Source organism: Scyliorhinus canicula, chromosome 19 (assembly GCF_902713615.1).
Source record: "Scyliorhinus canicula chromosome 19, sScyCan1.1, whole genome shotgun sequence".
Taxonomy (NCBI): domain Eukaryota; kingdom Metazoa; phylum Chordata; class Chondrichthyes; order Carcharhiniformes; family Scyliorhinidae; genus Scyliorhinus; species Scyliorhinus canicula.
This window is the reverse complement of record NC_052164.1, coordinates 43100677-43122285: the sequence shown is the minus strand read 5'-3', so window position 1 is coordinate 43122285 and position 21609 is coordinate 43100677. Positions and strand designations below refer to the sequence as shown.

Genomic DNA, 21609 nt, shown 5'->3' with positions numbered 1-21609 from the left:
TGATTCCAGATCAACTGATACAATAATGAACAGTTTGTTAGAGGTAGCTCAGAGGCAGCACTTTCCCCGGAGAGCCACAAGGTCATAGATTCAAACCTCACTCAGGAAAATTGAACACAAAATCCATGTGGACAATCCAGCACAGTACTTGGGAATGCTGAACTGTCGGAGGTGCCATTTTTCAGAAATGACATAAACTGAAGTCCCACCTACCCACGTAGATTGAGAACAAAGAGCCCGCAGCACTATTGCTCTTAGGGGTCACATAAAACATTCAAATTGATGTTCTTAATGAGCTGCATTTATTTTAATACACCTTAGGGGGAGCATGGTAGCATAGTGGTTAGAACTGTGGCTTCACAGCACCAGGGTCCCAGGTTTGATTCCCCGCTGAGTCACTGTCTGTGCGGAGTCTGCACGTTCTCCCCTTGTCTGCGTGGGTTTCCTCCGGGTGCTCTGGTTTCCTCCCACAGTCCAAAGACGTGCAGGTTAGGTGGATTGGCCATGGTAAATTGACCTTCGTGTCCAAAAAGGTTAGGAGGAGTTATTGGGTTAGGAGGATAGGGTGGAAGTGAGGGCTTAAGTGGGTCGGTGCAGACTCGATGGGCCAAATGGCCTCCTTTTGCACTGTATGTTCTATGTTCTATGTTGAGATTCTGGTATGGGAGCGAGGGAACAGCACTAAAAATAGCCCTTTATAAATCTCCAGGGCCAGAGTATGCAAACAGGATAAAAGAGCATTAAGTCATGACTGCACACAGGAGTGAGTTTCCTGAACATCAAGGGTGAAATTGTCACAGTATGGGGGCTAAATGCAATCTATAAGCCACGCAACTCAATTCAGAAGGTCCTTATGAATTCTCAGTTACAAGGCAGAGAAAAAGCAGAGAGAACTGATTAACAGATCTTAATGATTGATGCCACTTTTCCGGACAGCAGCTTTTGGTAATGATTTCTATTCCCATTTACACTTCCTCTCGCCCCATCTGTTGTTTCTTTACATGTTCCACTAACATTTTTCTTTTGTCTTCAACCAGCATCCTTTTGTCAAATAATATCTCCTGCCTTTTATCCTATCACAGATCTACGCTCTAATTTTTTTCTCCCATCTCACCCTTTTCACTTACAAACATATGCATTAGGAGCAAGAGTAGGCCATGTGGCCTTTCGCGTTTGGTCCGCCATTCAATAAGATCGTGGCTGATCTGATTTTAATCTCAATCTCACATTCCTTCCCACTCCCGATAACCTTTCACCCCCTTGTTAATCAAGAATTTATCTAGCTCTGCCTTAAAAATTCTCAGACTCTGCTTCCACTGCCTTTTGAGGAATAGAGTTTCAATGAGGCACGATACTTAAGAGAAAAGATTTCTCCGCATCTCTGTCTTAAATGAGCGACCCTTTATTTTTAAACAGTGACCCATAGTTCTAAATTGTTCCACAAGAGGAAACATCCTTTCCACATCCACCCTCTCAAGACCCCTGAGGCTGGTAAAGGTTTCAATCAAGTTGCCTCTTACTCTTCGAAACTCCAGTTGAAACAAACCTAGCCTGTGCAACCTTCCCTGATTAGAACAACCTGCCAAATCCTGTTATTTGCCTAGTAAACCTTGTCTTAACTGCTCCGAACACATTTAAATATTTCCTTAAATAAGGACGGCAAGATGTCTCAGTACTCCAGAGGTGGTCTCACGAGTGTCTTGTATTGCAAAGCATAACCTCCCTACTTTCATAATCATTTCCCGATCAATTTCTAATGAAAGGTCATCAAACTGAAATGTTAAATCTGCTTTTCTCAGCTGTATAGATCCAACCTGATTGGTAAGTATTTCCAGCAATTTCTATTCTTATTATAGTGGGGAATGGGACCAGCTAGGTAGCTCTTTCGGGAGTCGGTGCAGACACGATGGGCTGTAGGGCCTCCTTCTGCGCTGTAAAATTCTATGATTGTATTTTACTTTTGGATGAAATTACTTCTTGTTTTATGCTTTTGACATTTTTACATGCTGCCTCAAAACTTTAATATTGTAAATTGAACTATAAAATTGTAATGATTTCATCTACAGTGCTTTATCCAGATAAAGCTACTCCTGTTAACTTTGCTATCCAAGCTCCCACATACCGCTTATAAACTGCTTTTTATTCAGCTTACCCCCAGCTCTTTGATCAATCTCAAAGTCATAGAGAGAAGAATGATTAAAAACTATTAAAGTCAGTCAGGCTCTTCACTGTGACCTTGTCCGTGATGACACTGCAACTGCAGCTGTTCCAAAACAATGGAATCATATACATTTCACAATTAAATTTTAGGAAAGTTAACCTATCACATCATAATTTTAACAAGGGCCTCATTGAATGACAAGAGTTTGTTTGGGGATTATCTTTGACCTGCTCAGCCTGTATTATCATACTCAAATGGTATTGATCACCTCAACATAAACCAGATTGAGACCAAGCAACATGAGCAACTGGACACAAGCCAATGGAGCCTGATCTCAAAAGCTTTTAAAAGATTGCATTTTTTTTAATTAATGAGAAGTTGATCAGGTCATCAGATATTGAACCACAAGTTCTTAGTGAATGCTAGATTGTACAAACTCCCAATGCCCTTGAATAGGAAGAAGAAGAATTGAAACCAGACAGTATAACAATGGCAATATAACTACTCCTTCATGACCCAGCTTCAGTTTAGCATCTTCAGATTTAGATTGAAAAAACATACTTTTTGTTCCTTCCAAAGCTGCAGCGACTTTATGGTTAAAAATATTTCAATTTTCTATCTAGCTCTACAGGATTGTTGATGTTTGCTTTACCAGAAACTCTAACCCTTCAAGTCTTCTTATAAAGAACACTGATTGTGTACCTGTTTTTTAAGAGGAAGTTGTTGCCATTTATTTCGGGGAATAATGTTGATATTATGTCTTGTTATGTCTCTCAGGATAAGTAAAGCATTGTCAGGTACAAGGAGTTACTTTCAAGTGTTATTGTCGTCCAGCAGTCAATTACAAATAGATCTCCCAATGGGTGATCATATCTCAGCATTCAATGATAGGGAAAAGTTTCACAACTATATCATAATGAGTTTGGTTTCAAATGGAGGGGTTTTCCAAAACTTAGAAATAAGCATTCGTCCCTATCAACCAATAAGGTCACGCCTTAATTGAAAAGAGTAAAAACCTTATGGGTCACGAATAGACTCAAGTTAATGATGAGCTTTGGTTTCAGAAGTTGGAAGTTTGTAGGGAGGAGGAGAAATGAAGGGTATAGGACATTATATAGTTACAAGGTCCAGAGCAACATTAAAATGGATTAGGAAGAAGCTGTGTGGAATTTCAGCACAGTAGGGGTACGAAGGAAAATGAAGAGTTAGTTGAATGACTTACTTGAATTTTAAATTGAACAAACAAGCTCAAAGAAAAGGGTCCTCCAAAAACAGAGCTACAGTAGAGTCTTGGGAAGAATGGGGGTTTACAGATAATATAAGCCTTGAGGCAAAGTAAGTACTTGGCATAAAGCTCCTAGAGGTCAGTTTTGCAACAGAGCTGTGGAAAATTGACTTGACATGAGTGAAGATAGTGACCACGGATGGCAAAAGAGGTAGGAAGTAAATGGATGGAACAAAATAATAATAATAATAATAATTGCTTATTGTCACAAGTAGGTCTAGTCGCCACATTCCGGCCCCTGTTCGGGGAGGCCGGTACGGGAATTGAACCCGCGCTGTTGGCATTGTTCTGCATTACATGCCAGCTGTTTAGCCCACTGTGGTATTGCTTGGGTCCCAGCTATTCACAATATACACAATGATTTTATGAGGGAACCAACTGTAATATTTCCATGTTTGCTGACGACACGAAACTTGGGTGAGAAGGATGTCAAGAGGCTTCATCATGATTCAGACAAGTTGAGTGAACGGGCAGATATGTGGCAGATGCAGTCTAATGTGGATACTTGTGCAATTATCCAATTTGGATGGAGAAACAGAAGGGCAAAGTATTATTTAAATGGTGATAGATTGGCAGTGCAGGACCTTGGTGAGGTCACACCTGGAGTATTACATGCAGTTTAGGTCTCCTCACCTAAGAAAGGATATACTTGCCATAGAGGGAGTGCAGCGAAGATTCACCAAACTGAATGGCAAGCTGGCAAGACTGTCGCATGGGGAGAAATTGGATCAACTGGGCCTGTATTCACTGGAATTGAGAAGAATGAGAGGGGATCTCACTCAAACGCAAGAAGTTCTGACAGGGCTGGACAGACTGGACACAGGGGTGTTGTATCCTGTGGCTGGGGATCTAGATCTCAGGATATGGTGCCAGCCATTTAGGACTGAGATGACGAGAAATTCCTTCAGGGTGGTGAACCTATATAATTCTCTGCCACAAAGGCTGTGAAGGCCACGTCACTTAATATATTTAAGAAGGAAGTAGATAGATTTCTAGACTCTAAATGGGTCAAGAGGTATGGGGAGAGTGCAGGGGTGTGGTGTGGAAATGGAGGATCAGCCATGATCATATTGAATGGGGGAGCAGTCTTGAAGGATCGAATGATCTACTTCTGCTCCTATTTCCTATGTTATACCTGATAGACATGAAAAGTTTTAACTCTGAAGAATGAAAATAAACATGACTTTCGTGCCCCACCGACAGGTGTAGATACAATTAAGATATAATTTAGTCATTGTATTGAGAGATGAGGCTGTGTAATCTCCAAGAGATTGATAATACAGAATGAAATCATTTACACAAAGAGATAGATTGGACAATGAGTAGGAGGGCCACTTATATGAAGGCGAGTGAGAGATAGCAGAGACCCCTGAGAAGGCCACGACAATAGGGGTGAGGGAGGGAAAGAGAAATCTACTTAAGAAGGAGTTATTGCCACTTATTTAAGGGAATAATGTTATTATGTCTTGTCATGTCTCTAAGGATAACCAAATGCTTACCATGTACAAGGACTCTCGAAGGTTATTTTGGTCCAGCGGTCATTTAGCACAAAGCAAGTTTCTACAACCAGCAATAAGATAACCATGCAGCTAATATATCTTTGCTAGTGTTGGTTGAGGGAAGACTGTTGATCAGGACATGAAGAAAACCTTTCACCCTTTGAATAGCTTCATAAAATCTTCATCAATCTACCAGGTGGAGAATGTCTTGGTTCAATAAAGGATACCACCTTCCGCAATGAGACACTCTTTCACCCAGTACTGGGCTTGAGGCAGAACTAAGATTTTATGCTCAAGTTCGGGACTGGAGCTTGAACCCACAATCTTTCACTCCACTATGAAAGTATTGACATAACTGAGCTAAATGAGAACTGCAATCTTAGGAATTGACCAGCATTTTAGATTTTTCCCATTTTACATCAAAATGGTAAAGGGATCAGAATAAGGATGTAAGAAGAAATAAGAGGTGGTACCTCTTTTGTTAGAATCATGATATTGAGAAATGACACTGAGTTGGCAAAAAAGACTTACAAGGATGTTCCCAGAAATGCAGGGTTATACATATCAGGAAAGGATTGGCAGGCTGGGTCTCTTTCTTCTTGAGAAGAAAAGGATGACAAACGTCCTAACAGATGATGAAGGGTTTTGAAGGCCATGAAACAGTTAACTTAGACACACAGAAGAAATGTGCTAACTGACTCATAATTGCTTTAGAAACTTGACATTGACACAGATTCACTGTAATCACAAACTGCGAGCAGCTCCTGTTTTGAGAATGAAAGGCGCATTTACACCTGAATAAGCTATGAGCTAAGCTCCCCTCATCGTGGGAGGGAAATCATATTATCCTTCTGTTGTGGAACCAGCAGAAGAATTGTCTTTGCCTTTGCAGTTCTGCGGAGCTTAGGGCCCAGATAGGACCAGAGTAAAGGGATGCAAGGAGTGGAAAATCCAGTGGAATGTTAACAAAATCCACGCCCGAGGGCCAGGATTGCGATGGTGTGACTTGAACACGAGAAAAATGAGGCAACATTGAAATGTGGCTCCTTCAGTCTGGAGGACGACGATGGGGACTGTTGATTTCCAGATTCAGGCCTACAATCAGCACCAATAATGACCAGCCAAGTGTGTGATTGTAAGTTTCAGTTAAATCGCAAAGGGGTTTGCATTGGAAATTATATTGGTACTAAAGTCCAAAATGGTGAATCGATCTGGGTGGAAATAAACAACAAGGGAAGTAACTCCTTTGTAGGAGTCATTTACAGGCCCCCGACCAATTCTTCCAAAGTGGGCCATAGTATCACCCAAGAAATAATGAGGGCTTGTGAGAAGGACACAACGGTAATCATGGGTGATTTTAATATGCATATTGACTGGATTAATCAAATTGGCAAGGGTAGCCTCGAGGGAGATTTATAGAGTGTATGACAGATTGTTCCTGAGAGGAATATGTTATGGAGCCAACCAGAGAGCTGGCTATTTTAGATTTAGTGTATGTAACTAAGGTTTGATAAATAGTCACATCATTAAGGATCCTCTTGGAAGGAGTGATCATAGCATGCTCGAATTTCAAATTCAGATTGAGCAAAGAAGACAGAGTGCCATATTAGAGGTTTTACAGGCCCGAGGAAAGAGTTGGCCCAAGTAGACTGGGGACAGATAATTGAGGTAGGACAGTTGAGGAACAATAGCGGATGTTCAGGGAGATATTAAATGCCACTCAATTAAGGTTCATTCCAGAGAATAAGCAGGATTGTAAAAGGGCAATAAATGTTCCATGGCTAAACAAAGAAGTCAAGGAAGGCATAAAGGCAAAAACTAGGGCATACGATACTGCAAAAGCTAGTGGTAAGCTGGAGGATTGGGAGAACTTTAAGGTTCAGCAAAAGACTACTAAAAATAAAATCAAAAGAGCCAAGATGAACTATGAAAGGAAACTAGCATAAAACATAAACACCAATGCTTCTATAAGTATATAAAAAGAGGAAGAGAATTGCTAAAGTAAATGTTGGCCCATTAAAGGACGATACGGGTGAGGTGATAATGGGGAACACAGAGATGGTGGAGGCACTTAACCAATATTTTGCCTCTGTCTTCACGGTAGAAGATAATAAAAAATTTCCAAAAAATACAGTTAATGCAGAGGAACCTGGTGCAATAACCATCATTAGGGAGATGGTATTGAATAAACTGATGGGATTCAGGTCAGATAAGTCTCTGGAATCTGATGATCTGCACCCTAGGGTATTAAGGGAGGTGGCAGCGGAGAGAGTGGATGCATTTGTTATGATATTTCAGGATTCCTTGGATTCTGGAAGGATCCCAGTGTGACATCTCTATTCAAAAAGGGAGAGAGGCAAAAAGTAGGAAACTATAGACAGGTTAGCTTGACCTCTGTGGTGTGGACGTTTCTGGAATCAATCATTAAGGAGGAGGTGACTGAACATTTGGAAAGACAAAGCTCAATCTACCGTTGTTAGCATAGTTTTCTGAAGGGCAAGTCATGCTTGACAAACATGCTTGAGTTATTTAAGGACGTAACCAGCAAGGTGGATAATGGGGAACCTGTGGATGTGGCATATCCAGACTTTCTTAAGGCATTTGATAAGACTGATCCCAAAGGTGAGATTGCAGGGGACTGGGAGTAGAGTACGAGATTGGATTGAGAATTGGCTGACTGACAGAAAGCAGAGGGCCTGGTTGAATTGATCCTTCTCTGGCTGATGAATTATAACTAGCAGGGTGACGCAGGGTTCAGTCCTTTGACCTCAACTGTTTACAATTTATTAAAATGATCTACAAGCCGGGACAGAGTGCACTGTAGCAAAATTTGCGGATGATACAAAAATAGGTGGAAAAGCAGGCAGTGAAGAGGAGATAACGATTTTAAAGACAGAGATAGTTCAGCTAAAAAAACACAGCAAACCACCTCAAAGTGGGCATCCCTCTAGGGGGTGTATTGCATTGCAGCACTGGAGCGGTCGAGGTATCGGAACCACATCTTGAGGAGTCCGATACACTGTTCAATGACAGCCCTGGTGGCTGTCTGGGCCATGTTGTATTGGGTCACCGTATCGGTCACCGGCCTCTGTACCGGCGTCATTATCCGGGTTTTCAGCATGTGCTCGGTATCCCAAGAGCCAACCAACCATCCTGGGGCGGTCCATCCAACATGCAATGCCCACACATTCCCAGCCACAGTGGGACCCCACACTCTGTACACCAGACACCCGCATGTAATATTCCCTGGAGAGCGCTGGACCCCTCCCCTGTGCAGACACCCAGCCTCTGTTCGCCCAAACATTTGGCGCTGGGAACCAGACCCTGGGTGTTCGGATGATAGCTGCTGCGTCTATGGTGTTACCTCACACAGTGTTCAGGCACAGTGCCCAGGCATCATGGTATTGTTGGGATAATAGGCAATAACTCAAACATGCTGCATGGAATGCCTACCTACGGGGTTCCACTTGGGAGGTGGTGTGCCCACTTAACTACGATTGCCAATTCCCAATTAGCAATAGCATTCAGCCACGTGACCAGAGGCCTCCACAATCAGTGGGAGTTATGGGTGGTCGGAAAGGCTTGTGGGCTGAGCTGGTGTTACCCCAGGAACAGATACACATGGGGTGGCATGGCAGACCCGCAGGTGATGAGACACCCATCTTCATCCCCCCCCAACCAACCAATGCCGGCCCACTCCGACTGAGGCTGGCCCCCTGGGAGCTCGTCCACTCCTCTCCAAGCACCGGGAAAGCAACCTCAGTGTCCCTGGGCACATTGCCCGGGAGCGAAGATGGCTACTCATCTCCTTGGGTCCCCGTAACAGTCCTACCGCCAGTTTGACGTTTTTGAAAATCAGTACTAATTGGCACCCATGTGACCACTTGCTGGGGAGGCCGTTAGACATAGACATGGAATTTACAGTGCAGAAGGAGGCAATTTGTCCCATCGAGTTTGCACCGGCCCTTGGAAAGCGCACCCCACTTAAGCCCCCACCTCCGACCCATACCCGTAACCCAGCAACCCTACCCAACCTCTTTAGACACAAAGCACAATTTAGCATGGTCAGTCCACCTAACTTGCACATCATTGGACTGTGGGAGGAAACTCACGCAAAACACAAGGAGAATGTGCAGGCTCCACACAGACAGTGACCCAAATCAGGAATCGAACCTGGGACCCTGGAGCTATGAAGCAACAGTGCTAACTACTGTGCTACCATGCCGCCGGGTCGCTCCTGTTAATTGTATGGAGATTGGCCTTAAATGGCAATTATTGGTTTCTCGCTATGCTACGGCAAGATCATTATTTTGCAACTTGTTAGATTGCAATCTCATCGGTGCCTGCTGTTGTTCTGTATTTTGGCCTCTCCCGTAATCTAACGGCCTCTTCGTGCTCTCGCTTAAGCGCAAACCGGCCATTAAATCATAGCCATTAATTCTGAAAACATTTAAGTTGCAATGCTGTGAAAACACTGAAGGTGATTGTGTATTTTAATTTTAATAGCTGCAAGCCAACAATCCTCGTCCAAGTCACCCTTTATTTTTCTGCTTTTCCCCCCGCTCCCTGGAGCTTTACATGACAATGTGGCTGGGGAAAGAGAGGGCTGAGGGGTGTTACTGTCTAAGTATGATGTTCCTATTCACCTTCTCCGTATAGCACACAGCTCCCTCAACTGCCCAAACTCACCGTGCCCAAGATTGTGGACTTATCTGGCTCTGGGATCCATGGGCCTTCTTCTTGGACCTGCATGCAATCCAAGCAGCACCCATTAATGCGCTCTTGGCTCTGCTGGAGCTGCGGACCAATCGGATTGCCCAGCTGTTCCCGAGGGCAGTACTTTCTCCCCAATGAGGCCGGGGAGGAAAGCATTGGCTGCTTTTTGAGCCCACCCACAACTTGTTATGACTCCAGCGCGGATTGGCAGCCAGCAAGTCAATGCTGGCTTTGCTACCGGGGGGGCATGGGTAGCCCTCTGCCCACCCCCTCCATCCCCAATAGCATACACCCTTGTTTTTTTTATGCCTGTCATTTTCCAATAACATTTATTTCCCAACTCTCCCTATGCATTTTCTTACAGGACCCATTCTCTCCTTTTTGTAACCCATTTAGTTGCTGAGCATCATTTCAGCAAGTTCCTCAGATCTCATTTAAAAGAATTGTTAATTAAACATCTTGCCTTTTATTAATGCAATATTCCATGGAAATATGCTGGACCTCAAAAAAAAACTTAATTGTCTGAGTAATCACAAACTGCATTACCTTCTTTGACTACTCAGCACGTTGGGCAGCACGGTAGCACAAGTGGATAGCACTGTGGCTTCACAGCGCCAGGGTCCCAGGTTCAATTCCCTACTGGGTCACTGTCTGTGCAGAGTTTGCATGTTCTCCCCGTGTCTGCGTGGGTTTCCTCCAGGTGCTCCGGTTTCCTCCCACAGTCCAAAGACATGCAGGCTAGGTGAATTGGCCATGATAAATTGCCCTTAGTGACCAAAAAGGTTAGGAGGGTTTATTGGGTTATGGGGTCGGTGCAGACTCGATGGGCCGAATAGCCTCCTTCTGCACTGTATGTTCTATTCTACTCAGTGTTTACACAAACAAAGGTCCAAAAATTAACATCTCATAAATGAGTTGTTGTGGAAAGGTAGACAACTAAATTTAGAGTGTCTAAAAATATCCTCCCAACAAATCATTCAGTACTCAGATTTCCATTAAAAGGGTTATGCAGCATAGAATAAAATACATTCACTTCTTTTCCTTCACCTTTTAAAAACTGCTTCACTTTTGGAGAATTCCACAATAAATGCAGCTGTTTTTTCCTTCAACTTAGTCTCCTCAGCCCAACTGAGATACACTGAAAACTATAGCACGGCACAGAGATTAGAATCAACAAAATTATTCCCCTTTATGTAAGGAAGACCATTTGTTTATGAGGCAAAGTTCCAACCTTGATCAATTTTCCTGTTCAGTAGCTGGTTAGCACCATCTACTAGTGTCAGCGTTAGAAAGGCAGAGCAATAAAAGAGAGACTGTGGAAATATCACTATTCTGTGAAAATCAGGAAGGAGATTAAAATGTTTCACCTAAATCAATGTTGTCATGATTAATTACTTCGCCTGCTAATCAACATTAAAAAAGGCATATCCAGTAAAATACAAGAGGTTGCTTGTAGACAGAAGTGATTGGTTTTGAATTTAGGATACGGTTGGGTTTATATCAAATTCAGATTAAAAGAGGATGGAGGTAAAGCTGCAATAATGCACACTCAATTTTTGGTTGTTTACTTTGTCCCCATTCAGAAAACATAATTGGTCTTTTTTTCTTTTCCCCTGTACTGATTTGTGCGAAATCCCAGTTCTAAGGAAGTCACCAACCCTCCAGCAGCTTGCCCTGATGGTCATGGATTAAGTTTCCAAATAATATAGTCAATTGGGTCATTTATAAGTCAGTATAAACAATACAAATTTTGGATCTGTCAAATCTGAATCAGAAATGGAATTAACCTCTATTAAATGACCCAACAGTTAATGCTATAAAAAGATTGATGTATACAATTGTATCAGTCTGGAGGGCACAAGCTTGTAGGGTTTTGATTAACATTATTCCACCAAATGCTGAGAATTTCTCGATTCAGTGCATAGAGGCTCTGAGACAGAGTCACAGACTAGTTTCTAAATATGGAAAAGACAGAACAGGAACACTAGAAATCTGGGTCAGATCAAAGTCTTGTGATTTGCAGGCAGTGGCCAGATCTGGTGTCCATGGAGAATGCTAATAAGTACTAAATGGAATTATGAATGAAACAGCAGCCCTGGAGTCTTATTCTGTCAAGAAAACGTTTGCAGGTGAGGCATTTTCATGAAGACCAGGAACTGCACAGAACTGCAGTGGTTAGATTGTTGTTGCTGAAAGTGAGCAGGGACAGGCTGCGTTATGTTTGTGGTGGTGTATCACAGCCATTTTCATTGCCAAGGAAGGTCCACACAATAAAGTAAGCAAAATACTACATATGCTGGAATCTGAAACGAGAACTGAGGATGCTGGAAAAACTCAGCAGGTCTGGCAGTGTTGTTTTACCGAAGGCCCAACTGGAAGATGAGATGCTACTCCTCCAGCTTGCACCGAGGTTCACTGGAGCATTGCAACAGGCCAAGGACAGACTTGTGGGCTTGAGAACAAGATGCTGAGCTAAATTAGCAGGATGGCATAGATATATACATTTTCTTTCATGTCCTCTTGGCACACGTCTCTCACTGACAAATATCTGAGGCTGAAACAAACCGGAATCTAAATGTTACATTCGACCCCGAAATAAATTTTTGACCATTTTGTGCTATCGCTAAGACAGCCTATTTCGCTTCCATAATACTGCTAGACTCTGTCCCTCAGCTCAGCAGAAGTCCACATCCATGCCTTTCTTAACTTTAGCTTGACTATTCCAACACAGTCCTGACAGGTCTCCCACATTCAGCACTCCTTAAACTTGTGAACCTCCAAGGTCTGCTGCCTGTGCACTTGTGCACCTCAAGCTCTGTTTACTCATCATCCCTGTGCTCATCGCCCTACATTGCTTCCCAGTCAAGCAATGTCTTGATTTAAAAGCCTCATCCTTTCTTTCCAAATTCTTTTATGGAATCACCCCTCCCTATCTCTTTACTCTCCTCCGGCCTCTTATCTCCACTCATCTGATTGTGGCCTCCAGTATTCCGTGATTTTAATTACTCCATCACTATGCTCAAGCTTTGGAATTTCCTCCCTAAATTTCTCCCAACCCCTTTCAGACACTCCTTAAAATTTACCTCTTTGACCAAGCTTGGCGTTATCTGTCTTAACATCGCTTTCTGAAGGCTCAGTGCCAAATTTTGCTTCAATAACTCTCCATGAAGTTATTTGAGGTGTTTATCACGAGTTGTTGTTGCTTAATCTCCATTCAGAAGGGTCAAAGAATGGATGGTGTTGGAAACATAAATTCCACACAAGTTTAATACAAATAATATTCTATGATTGGGCTGCTAAAGTCAAATATTCACCCTTCATCTAACCCAAAGAATAATTGACTTGAGAACCTTCGTTCCTGACACTTGGCCACAAGACAGAGGAAAACATTTATTTTATGCAGACTGCATGCAGAAAGAACTTGCAGTTGTGAAACGTGCTATATGCCAACCAATGAAAGTGTCGCCAAAATATTGTAGTCTATGCAATATCACTATAAATTCTCTTGCATGAAGGCTACTGTTCACATTGCTAGAGGGTATTATAATGCAAGAATGGAACATCTGGCTTTGCCAAAGTTATGCCAGTTATTCAGTAGGCATATGCACTATGTAGCACGGTTCTCAGGCAGAAAGTCCGGCAAAGCAACTCTTCTCAGAATGAAAGCACTAATTGGTTTCAGCGTCTGAGCTCGACGGAAGTTTTGTCCTTGATCTCTTAGCCATACAAACATATACGGAAGGTTTGTGTGTAATCCAGTTGCAATCCGCCCCAGTCAAGTAGCCAATCTTATGTATTGGGTAGGCTTATGGCTGCTTAGGCAAGGTATCACAGAGCTACTAGCATCTGCAGAATTGTATGTTAGAGTGAATTGACACACGTCTGAAATCTTACCTGGTTCCAAAACCTCTCAAAATCTCAAAGCAGCTGTAGTTTTAGTGCACAACTTAGGCTGCGCCAGTGCTACTCCGTAAGCAAATTAAGCAATAATGGAAGATAACATTTTGTTTCCTAACCATTACACATTGGAAGGACATCATCAAGGTCCTGAAGTTGTGGAAAACAATGCAACGTTCAATTTTTAGTCATGAGCTTTAGTCCAACCATTCCAAAAATCATCTACTTCTCCAGGATTATTCATTTTGATCATATCATTTTTCCACTTTAATTCCTCTTCCGTCGCTTCTTCTTTCAATTTTATTTGCTTGCATTTTACTTCAGAACTATCACTCTGTGCCGATTTTCCTAGTTCTGAACATTATCTTTTTGCTGCCACACGAGTTAGATACTAACTTAATGGGGTCAAATTTTATTCTTGGGCATTGACCAGCAGGAGAGTCCTGGCTGATTTAAATGACTGGATCTCCTGCTGCTTTCCTGACCAAAACACCCGCGAAGTCTGGAAACTGCTACCACTGAGGTGAACAGTATGGATGCACTTAGAACATAGAACATAGAACATAGAACAGTACAGCACAGAACAGGCCCTTCGGCCCTCGATGTTGTGCCGAACAATGATCACCCTACTTAAACCCACGTAACCCGTATACCCATAACCCAACAATCCCCCCATTAACCTTACACTACGGGCAATTTAGCATGGCCAATCCACCTAACCCGCACATCTTTGGACTGTGGGAGGAAACCGGAGCACCCGGAGGAAACCCACGCACACACGGGGAGGACGTGCAGACTCCACACAGACAGTGACCCAGCCGGGAATCGAACCTGGGACCCTGGAGCTGTGAAGCATTGATGCTAACCACCATGCTACCGTGAGGACTTAAAGGACATTAGACAAGCCTTTGAGGAAGAAAGGTACTGAGGGTGATGCTGATTGAGTTAGAGTCAGTGGAGGTTAGAGTACAGCATAAACATTGACATGGTCAGATTGGGCTTACTAGCCCATTTCTGCACTGTGTGCTCCATGTAATTCCACATGTAAGTTGGCAGGAAGTGTTTGCTTTGCTGTTAAAATCAGAAGTTCAGAGGCCTAAAAAGTGAACTTGAAAATAATTTTAAAAACATATCATACAAGGGCCTCATCTGGCCCTCAATGCAGGTTTGGCCTGATTGGGAAGCCAATAGGATTTCCTCTACTGAGCTCTTCCTTCATGGAGGCTGGGTTTGAAGTTATTTACGGTAGAGCTAGACAGATTTTTGTTAGGCAAGGAAGTCAAGGATTGTGGGGGACAGACAGGAAAGTGATACTGAGAACACAACCAGGTCATCAAGATATTATTGAATGGCCAAATGGCATAATGCTGTTCTCATATTCCTATGTTCTCTTTGATGTCATCAGAACCAGTTTGATATGTGCTGAAATAGGCCCACCAACTTCTGGCTGGTGTTCATACCACCTGTAATTTAAAACAGCTGGAGGCCAGTTGAGAACAGAAAGGCCAAGTCCTGTGTCCCATTGTAGTTGCTTCACCACCTCCAGCCTAGCAGAAACCGAACAGGGAGAGTGTTAAAATTATTGGGTGGCAAAATGCATAGATCAAAAATATGGATGGCATCAGTGATTAAAATGGACTCTTGTCTTTTACATATCCTGACTATTCCTCACCTTCTAAGAGATTTTATTCTCTTGCCAATTGTGGCCTCCACATGTGGCCTTTTAATCTTAAATTGTAATTGAAAGAACTGTCATTGTATTATTACCAGAAAAACTTCATTGATTTTCAAGAGTGACCCACTTCTGTCCTTTCTCCCTGCGAGTAGTGCTTCAAATGCGCAGAAGAACAGATGAACGAAACCCTCCCCTTTTTACAACAAGCGCTTTAACCGCCTCATGTTGCTTGGAGGCTAAGTAACTCAGAATTTCATGTCATACTCCCACTGTATGTAACAGTTAGCCTGCCTGATAAACCGCAAGTCAACAGATGCAGTGATATGTTGCCCATTAATTTAATGAAGTTCATGCATTAATACTCTTTCAGTAGTACGAGAAGGAGCTGTAATTTCATTTACAATAAACTGACGGAATTGCATACCCGTGCACCATCGGATAGCAGTAATCTGACAGATGGTGATGCCGATACCATCAAAGACAGATGGACAATTCCAGAGATGCTGAATGCCACATTAATCAAATCTAAGCTCGACAAGGGAGCGAGGGCCAATCTTCTCAGTTTGTCCGATTTGAACCGACTGGTCAACTATGCGCAGGATGCCATTGAAACATTAGGGGCATGTGACCCAGAAGCATGGGTGCACAATCAAAGTCACATCGTGCAATTCGCCATTGTGGACACAAAGCAAGAGTCCATATTGGGAGTGGATGTGGGTGCAACCCTGAACCTAGTTGAGTGGCTGTACATTCCAGACAGTGTGGTGACAGGGGATCATTGTAACTGGCAACGAGATATAATGGTGCCGTTATCCGATGAGGAAGATGAATCAGACAATGAGCCAGAAGAAGCCGGCTATGAAGGTCTATTTACTTTATTTGGCAGTAGTGGTGATCACAAGTAGCATACAAGCTGTGCAGGACAATGGCGAGAGTGACAGTTCTCAGCTGGACTATGCAGACACTGACAATGAGTGAACAAATCAGTTCAGAGCACATCAATTGTGAATAGCCAACAGGAAATTGAAGACATCTTGGAGAAGTTGACTCCAGATGAGAAGCACAAGGCTACTAAAGATACATCAGATAAGCCCAAGGGAACTGATATTAAAAAGGTCAACGATGAATCAGATAATTCAAAGGGAACTGATCTTGAGCACACAAAGAGTTACGACAGAGCAACAGAATTTGCACAAAGGTACGATTTTCAGATATTACATCAAGCCTGTTACATCGGCAATCGAACGGAAAGGCTGAAAAGGTATTCACATTGCAAAGCAACTCCTACCGAAACTGTTGAATGGCTTCTTCACACAGAAGAAACTTCAAAGGAAGGGGGATGTAACAATATGTATATTTTCTGGGAGATAAAGATAACAATTTCATGTACATACTTCTTACCACCAGAGGGTGATCAAGAGCAGTCAGATATAAATATCATGTGATGTCCCTTGACTGGGAGAAGGTTTAAGTGTGAGAAAGATTAGTTATATTGTTGAGAGTTCTGTAGTTAGAGATATTGCATAGTTAGTTAAGAACATAAGAACTAGGAGCAGGAGTAGGCCATCTGGCCCCTCGAGCCTGCTCCGCCATTCAATGAGATCATGGCTGATCTTTTGTGGACTCCGCTCCACTTTCCGGCCCGAACACCATAACCCTTAATCCCTTTATTCTTCAAAAAACTATCTATCTTTACCTTAAAAACATTTAATGAAGGAGCCTCAACTGCTTCACTGGGCAAGGAATTCCATAGATTCACAACCCTTTGGGTGAAGAAGTTCCTCCTAAACTCAGTCCTAAATCTACTTCCCGTTATTTTGAAGCTATGTCTCCTAGTCCTGCTTTCACCTGCCAGTGGAAACAACCTGCCCGCATCTATCCTATCTATTCCCTTCATAATTTTAAATGTTTCTATAAGATCCCCCCTCATCCTTCTAAATTCCAATGAGTACAGTCCCAGTCTACTCAACCTCTCCTCATAATCCAACCCCTTCAGCTCTGGGATTAACCTAGTGAATCTCCTCTGCACACCCTCCAGTGCCAGTACGTCCTTTCTCAAGTAAGGAGCCCAATACTGAACACAATACTCCAGGTGTAGCCTCACTAACACCTTATACAATTGCAACATAACCTCCCTAGTCTTAAACTCCATCCTTCTAGCAATGAAGGACAAAATTCCATTTGTCTTCTTAATCACCTGTTGCACCTGTAAACCGACCTTCTGCGACTCATGCTCTAGCACACCCAAGTCTCTCTGCACAGCGACATGCTTTAATATTTTATTGTTTAAATAATAATCCCGTTTGCTGTTATTCCTACCAAAATGGATAACCTCACATTTGTCAACATTGTATTCCATCTGCCAGACCCTAGCCCATTCACTTAATCTATCCAAATCCCTCTGCAGACTTCCAGTATCCTCTGCACTTTTCGCTTTACCACTCATCTTAGTGTCATCTGCAAACTTGGACACATTGCCCTTGGTCCCCAACTCCAAATCATCTATGTAAATTGTGAACAATTGTGGGCCCAACACGGATCCCTGAGGGACACCACTAGCTACTGATTGCCAAGCAGAGAAACACCCATTAATCCCCACTCTTTGCTTTCTATTAATTAACCAATCCTCTATCCATGCTACTACTTTACCCTTAATGCCATGCATCTTTATCTTATGCAGCAACCTTTTGTGTGGCACCTTGTCAAAGGCTTTCTGGAAATCCAGATATACCACATCCATTGGCTCCCCGTTATCTACTGCACTGGTAATGTCCTCAAAAAATTCCACTAAATTAGTTAGGCATGACCTGCCCTTTATGAACCCATGCTGCGTCTGCCCAATGGGACAATTTCTATCCAGATGCCTCGCTATTTCTTCCTTGATGATAGATTCCAGCATTTTCCCTACTTACTGAAGTTAAGCTCACTGGCCTATAATTTCCTGCTTTCTGCCTACCTCCTTTTTTAAACAGTGGTGTCACGTTTGCTAATTTCCAATCCACTGGGACCACCCCAGAGTCTAGTGAATTTCGGTAAATTATCACTAGTGCATCTGCAATTTCCCTAGCCATCTCTTTTAGCACTCTGGGATGCATTCCATCAGGGCCAGGAGACTTGTCTACCTTTAGCCCCATTAGCTTGCCCATCACTACCTCCTTAGTGATAACAATCCTCTCAAGGTCCTCACCTGTCATAGCCTCATTTCTATCAGTCGCTGGCATGTTATTTGTGTCTTCCACTGTGAAGACCGACCCAAAAAACCTGTTCAGTTCCTCAGCCATTTCCTCATTTCCCATTATTAAAACTCCCTTCTCATCCTCTAAAGGACCAATATTTACCTTCGCCACTCTTTTGTTTTATATATTTGTAAAAACTTTTACTATCTGTTTTTATATTCTGAGCAAGTTTACTCTCACAATCTATCTTACTCTTCTTTATAGCTTTTTTAGTAGCTTTCTGTTGCCCCCTAAAGATTTCCCAGTCCTCTAATCTCCCAGCAATCTTTGCCACTTTATATGCTTTTTCCTTCAATTTGATACTCTCCCTTATTTCCTTAGATATCCACGGTCGATTTTCCCTCTTTCTACCGTCCTTCCTTTTTGTTGGTATAAACCTTTGCTGAGCACTGTGAAAAATCGCTTGGAAGGTTCTCCACTGTTCCTCAACTGTTCCACCATAAAGTCTTTGCTCCCAGTCTACCTTAGCTAGTTCTTCTCTCATCCCCTTGTAATCTCCTTTATTTAAACACAAAACACTAGTATTTGATTTTACTTTCTCACCCTCCATCTGTATTTTAAATTCCACCATATTGTGATCGCTCCTTCCGAGAGGATCCCTAACTATGAGATCATGAATCAATCCTGTCTCATTACACAGGACAAGATCTAGGACCGCTTGTTCCCTCGTAGGTTCCATTACATACTGTTCTAGGAAACTATCGCGGATACATTCTATAAACTCCTCCTCAAGATTGCCTTGACCGACCTGGTTAAACCAATCAACATGTAGATTAAAATCCCCCATGATAACTGCTGTACCATTTCTACATGCATCAGTTATTTCTTTGTTTATTGCCTGCCCCACCATAACGTTACTATTTGGTGGCCGATAGACTATTCCTATCAGTGACTTTTTCGCCTTACTATTCCTGATTTCCACCCAAATGGATTCAACCTTATCCTCCATAGCACCGATGTCATCCCTTATTATTGCCCGGATGTCATCCTTAAATAACAGAGCAACACCACCTCCCTTACCATCCACTCTGTCCTTCCGAATAGTTTGATACCCTCGGATATTTAACTCCCAGTCGTGACCATCCTTTAACCATGTTTCAGTAATGGCCACTAAATCATAGTCATTTACGATGATTTGTGCCATCAACTCATTTACATTATTCCGAATACTACGAACATTCAGGTAAAGTACACTTATGTTGGTTTTTTTACCTCTGTTTTGAATCTTAACATATCCACTTTTATTCCTTTTGTTATTACTGGGCCTAAAAGTAACCTTTTACCTAGGAATTTGTTCGAACCTTATTTAAGTAGTGTTAATAAGTCAGCTTTGTTAATTTACTTAGCTTGATGTTCTTTGTTCAACACTATGCTTGTAAAACAGCCAAACAACCAAAACAGAGAACATCACAGGAGCTAAATGTATAATAATGGTATATGTGCAAAACCATTTAAACAATTACACAGTTTTGTTGGCCACAATATTTTATTTCCTGTTTGAGCACAGCACATGTAATCCAAAAACACCGTCCTCAGGGTCGAGGAAACAGGATTTGGCATAAATCACTTTTCTGCGCCTTTCTATGGGACAGCAAGCCATGCCACAAGAAAGCTTCTCTTTTTTTTCATAGAATCATAGAATTTACAATGCAGAAGGAGGCCATTCAGCCCATCGAGTCTGCACCGGCTCTTGGAAAGAGCACCCTACCCAAGGTCCACACCTGCACCCTATCCCCATAACCTAGTAACACCACCCAACACTAAGGGCAATTTTGGACACTAAGGGCAATTTAGCATGGCCAATCTACCTAAGGCGCACATCTTTGGACTGTGGGAGGAAACCGGAGAACCCAGAGGAAACCCACGCACACACGAGGAGAACGTGCAGACTCCGCACAGACAGTGATCCAAGCCGGGAACCGAACCTGGGACCCTGAAGCTGTGAAGCAATTGTGCTAACCACAATGCTACCGTGCTGCCCTTTACGCTGGGAGAACAATACTTCATCAACAAACTGATACACCTGGACTAGGAGTGCAGAGCATGTCACTTGCAGGCTAATTTTGCTGTTCTAGGAGAGTAGACTACATTAACTACAGATTCCTTAAGGTGGCACGGTGGTTAGCACTGCTGCCTCACAGCGCTGAGGTTCCAGGTTCGATCCTGGCTCTGGGTCACTGTCCACATGGAGTTTGTACATTCTCCCCGTGTTTGCATGGGTCTCACCCCCACAACCACAAAAATGTACAGGGTAGGTGGTTTGGCTATGCTAAATTGCCCCTAAATTGGGAAAAAAATAATTGGGCACTCAAAATTTCTTTTTAAAAAACTACAAACTCCTTCCCCTGTACTGGAAGAGCAGGAATTTAAATAAAATAAATAAATTTAGAGTACCCAATAATTTTTTTTTCCAATTAAGAGGCAATTTAGAGTGGCCAATCCTCCTAACCTGCACATCTTTTGGTTGTGGGGGCGAAACCCACGCAGACATGTGGAGAATGTGCAAACACCACATGGACAGTGACCCAGGCTGGGATTCGAACCTGGGACCTCAGTGCCGCAGTCCCAGTGCTAACCACTGCACCACATGCCGCCTCTGGAAGAGCAGGAATGATCAGACTCCTTCTGTGTTCGGAGAGTACGGAAATTACCTTCTCCTGTGCTGGGACAGCAGGCTATATTATTGGCAGGGAGAATAGTGCATGTCACCTGCTGACTTTCCTGTGCTGTGTTTACTTCGGCCAATAATATGGACTGGAAACAGCACTGCCAGAAAGCATGTCCACAGCATCAGTACTGATGGCCTCTTTGCTTTACGCAAACTGACGGGTCAGCTGAACATTTCCAGAGCTTTTTGCTTTCATCACAGGAAACGGTCTGGGTCTGGATCCTTTTTCCTGCAAGAATGCTCTAATAGTTGGGTTTCTTGAGCCTCTTTCTGATGGGATAAAAAAGGAATGTGCCAGGATCATCAATATTACTGCAGAAATCCTCACCAACAGCTATGCAATTCAAAACTGCAGCTAATAATCACTAGTGCCTTCCTGATCAAATAATTTCATCTCATAATTACTACATAGGAATTGTGTGCAAAAAAGACCAAGATCTTCCAGTTTGTCTTCCATCACCCAGATGGCCAC

The 21609-nt window shown here is 42.8% G+C and overlaps 1 protein-coding gene across 2 annotated transcripts in view; it reads right to left on the bottom strand.

The window, feature by feature from the left end:
• The window catches only part of myo1d (myosin 1D), a 711487-nt gene that overhangs the window by 125522 nt on the left and 564356 nt on the right, over window positions 1–21609 (bottom strand). The window contains exon 22 of one of the 2 annotated variants that reach the window (XM_038778977.1): window positions 21352–21407. The exons of the other annotated variant lie outside the window; for it this stretch is intronic. Within the exon in view, the coding sequence (XP_038634905.1) occupies window positions 21380–21407 (28 nt within the window). The 3' untranslated portion in view covers window positions 21352–21379. Of the gene's footprint in view, window positions 1–21351; window positions 21408–21609 lie in introns of those variants that run through there. 2 annotated transcript variants of the gene reach the window in all.